Genomic DNA, 3,313 nt, shown 5'->3' on the forward strand with positions numbered 1-3,313 from the left:
TGGGATGTGGTGCAATAAAATGGTGGAATGAACTCGTGGTTGCTTCCCGGTGTTTTTGTTGGTGATTTTCTCCCGTTTTCCCCTTTTCTTTCTCTTTTATTTTCCCCTAAAATATCAACTTTAAGCACATACAAACCCCGGCTTTTGCAAGCTGAGCTTCCTCTCCACCTTTTTCAGGAGAAGTTGTTGAAAATCCCCAAAACTTGATTTAAAAATTCCCCAAAACTTGATTAAAAAAATCCCCAAAACTTGATTTAAAAAATCCTGCAATTTGGTATGAAAGTTCCCGAAACTTGGTATAGAAATTCCCACAATTTGATTTAAAAAATCCCCAAAGCTTGATATGAACCCTCCCAAAACTCAGTATAAAACTTCTCAAAATTTGATCTAAAAAATCCCCAAAGCTTAATATGAACCCTCCCAAAACTCAGTATAAAACTTCCCAAAATTTGATTTAAAAATCCCCAAAACCTGATATAAAAACTCCCAAAACTTGGTACAAAAATCCCCAAAATTTGGTACAAAACCCCCACAACCTCGTGTAAACCCCCCCACGACCAGTAACAAAAATTCCCAAATCTCGGTACTGAAAGTCGCTTTTATTGCGGAATTTTCACAGTGAAATAAATCCTGGATCCAACAGCAGCCGAAAACAATCAGGAGACCGAGTCCCAAACACCGACGGGTGGCGAAACATTCCCGGCTGGAATTCCTCCTTGATCCCGTCTGCGCCACGCCCGGGGTTAATCCCTTCCCAAACATGTCTGGAGTGGAGTTAATTATCCATAAATTTGGGTAATTACGGAATATTCACGGCCTGACCTGTTCTTTGACACCTCCGAGGAAATTCAAGGAGAGAGCGAGCTCGGATTTATCCTAAAATTCTTCCTTTCCCCTCCCCTCAATCCCAAAGGATTCTTTTAAATTCCACCAAAACCGGATCTATCCTAAAAATCTTCATTTTCCTCCCTCAGTCCCCAAGGATTATTTTTTATTCAGCACTATTTCCCGAATTTGGGAAGTTTAGAGAGTTTTGGCGGCAGATCCCGCACGAAATCTGATTATTTATAGAGAAAAACTTCCCAAATTCCAGGTGGGAGCTGGAAATCCAGAATGGGGGGAAAGGCAGGAAAAAGGGGATGAGCTCTTCCCAGGATTTTGGGTTTTTTAACTTCACAAACCCCGCCTTGCTCCGTGATTTTTTTGGGGGGTTTTTTGGGGCATTCCAAAGCCTCGGGATTGGGGAAAAATGGCAGGAATTTGGGAAGGGGAGCTACAACCCTGCTGGAAAAGCATTCCCGACGGGAATTCCCTGCTGTTAGTAGAGGACAAGGCGTTAGCGGGAATTAGCGGCTGGAAGGAATTCCTGACAAAAGCTCTGCAGGGGTTAAAAAAAAAAAAACAACAACCACAAAAGGCTTGGGAAAAAAACCTCTGGATTCCGGGATAAAAATCCCCGGGATCGGGATTTTCCCTCTATTTCTGCCAAGGGCCGGGCTGCTCCAGCTGCTGCTCCAGCGGAGGGAATTTCTCGGGAATGGAGCGCTGCTGCTGATCCGGGACGGGCACCGGGATCTCCTGGAATTCCTGCTTTTCCTGGGAAGATGGGACGGGGTCTGAGATCTCCTGGAATTCCTGCTTTTCCTGGGAAGAGGGGATGGGGTCTGGGACTGGGGTGTCCTTGCACTCCTGTTTTTCTGGGATGGACACCGGGGTTTCCTTGCATTCTTGTTTTTCTGGGATTGACACTGGGATTTCCTTACATTCCTGTTTTTCCTGCTTTTCTGGGATGGACACCGGGATTTCCTTACATTCCTGTTTTTCTGGGATGGACACCGGGATTTCCTTGCATTCCTGCTTTTCCTGGGAACACGGGGTGGGTTCAGGGTTTGAAACTGGGATGGGGACAGGGGTGTCCTTGCACTCCTGTTTTTCTGGGATTGACACCGGGATTTCCTTGCATTCCTGCTTTTCCTGTTTTTCCGGGATGGACACCGGGATTTCCTTGCATTCCTGCTTTTCCTGGGCACACTGGACAGGGTCGGGGATGGAAACTGGGATTTCCTTGCATTCCTGTTTTTCTGGGATGGACACCGGGATCTCCTTGCGCTCCTGTTTTTCTGGGATGGACACCGGGATTTCCTTGCACTCCTGTTTTTCCTGTTTTTCTGGGATGGACACCGGGATTTCCTGGTGCTGCTGCTTCTCCTGGGCGCAGGGAACGGGGACGGGAACCGGGATCTCCTTGACCTCCTGCTTCTCCAGCGTGGGTTCCTGGCGCGGAGCAGGTTCGGGGTTCGGGAACGCCGCGGGGATTTGGGTTTGCTGCTCCTGGGGCAGGGCAGTTTCCCCTTTTCCCGCTTCTGGGATCGCCTTTTCTGGGAATTTCGCCTTTTCCGGCAGCGGCTCGGGCACCGGGACTTGGGGATGCTCCGGGCTCTGTTTTGGGGTGGTTTTACCCAAACCGGGGGGGAGCTGCAGCTCCTGCTTGATTTGCATCTGGTTCAGAGACATCTCTGCGGGAAAACGGGATCAGCTGGAAAAAAAAAAGTGGGAATTTCTTGCGTTACCGGGACGAGGGTGACACAATTCTGAAAAACGTGCTAAAATATAAAAAAGTCGAGTTTTCCTCCTCTGCCCTTGGCTTCCCCAAGCTAAAACCAAACATTTCAGGACGTTCGCTGTGCCAGAAAAAAAAAAATAATATAAATGTGGGGCCAAGGGGGTGTTTTGGACTGGTAAACCCCAAATAATTCCTGCTCTTTTTTTCATCGATTTTCAACTTTTCCTTGGAATTCGGAACGCCAGGAGAGGTTCCCGGAGGCTCCGGCGAGCTGAGGGTTAAATTCCCAGGAGAGAGCTCCTCCTTCGGTTCCGGTCTCGCCCGGCTCCGGTGACAATGCCGAGGGTTTGGGTGACCCTGGAAGGGTCCTGGGAATGGAATTCTCTGGGATAAAGCGTCCCCGAGGTCCGGGATTGTCACCGCTGTCCCCTCCTGAGTCAGAGCGGGCAGCGCGGGTTTCTCCTCCCCGACAATTTGGGGACAATTTGGGGACAATTTTGCGGCCGCTGGAGGCTCGCCCGGACCTCGGGAATTCCTGCGCTGCCGCTTTTTAAAAGCCGAGGAGTGAAAGGTGAGAATTCCCAAAGGGATTTGAACTCCCCAAGGCAGAGAAAGGGAAAATCCCTCCTCCCTTCCCCAGCTCCTCTCACAGCCAATCCCCTCCCTCTCTTCCCTTTTATTTATTTTTTTTTTTTAACATCTGATAAGACCTTGATTAATTAATTAATTAATTAAGATCTTGTTCCTGAC

General features: G+C 48.6%; 1 protein-coding gene across 1 annotated transcript; it reads right to left on the minus strand.

Moving 5' to 3' along the window:
* Positions 1-1,476: 1,476 nt before the first annotated feature.
* LOC135457656 (titin-like) lies at positions 1,477-2,514 on the minus strand. Its single transcript, XM_064732353.1, has one exon. The coding sequence runs from the start codon at positions 2,512-2,514 to the stop codon at positions 1,477-1,479; it is 1,038 nt and encodes a 345-aa protein (XP_064588423.1).
* Between the last annotated feature and the right edge of the window lie 799 nt (positions 2,515-3,313).

This window comes from Zonotrichia leucophrys, chromosome 25, assembly GCF_028769735.1.
Source record: "Zonotrichia leucophrys gambelii isolate GWCS_2022_RI chromosome 25, RI_Zleu_2.0, whole genome shotgun sequence".
Classification (NCBI taxonomy): domain Eukaryota; kingdom Metazoa; phylum Chordata; class Aves; order Passeriformes; family Passerellidae; genus Zonotrichia; species Zonotrichia leucophrys.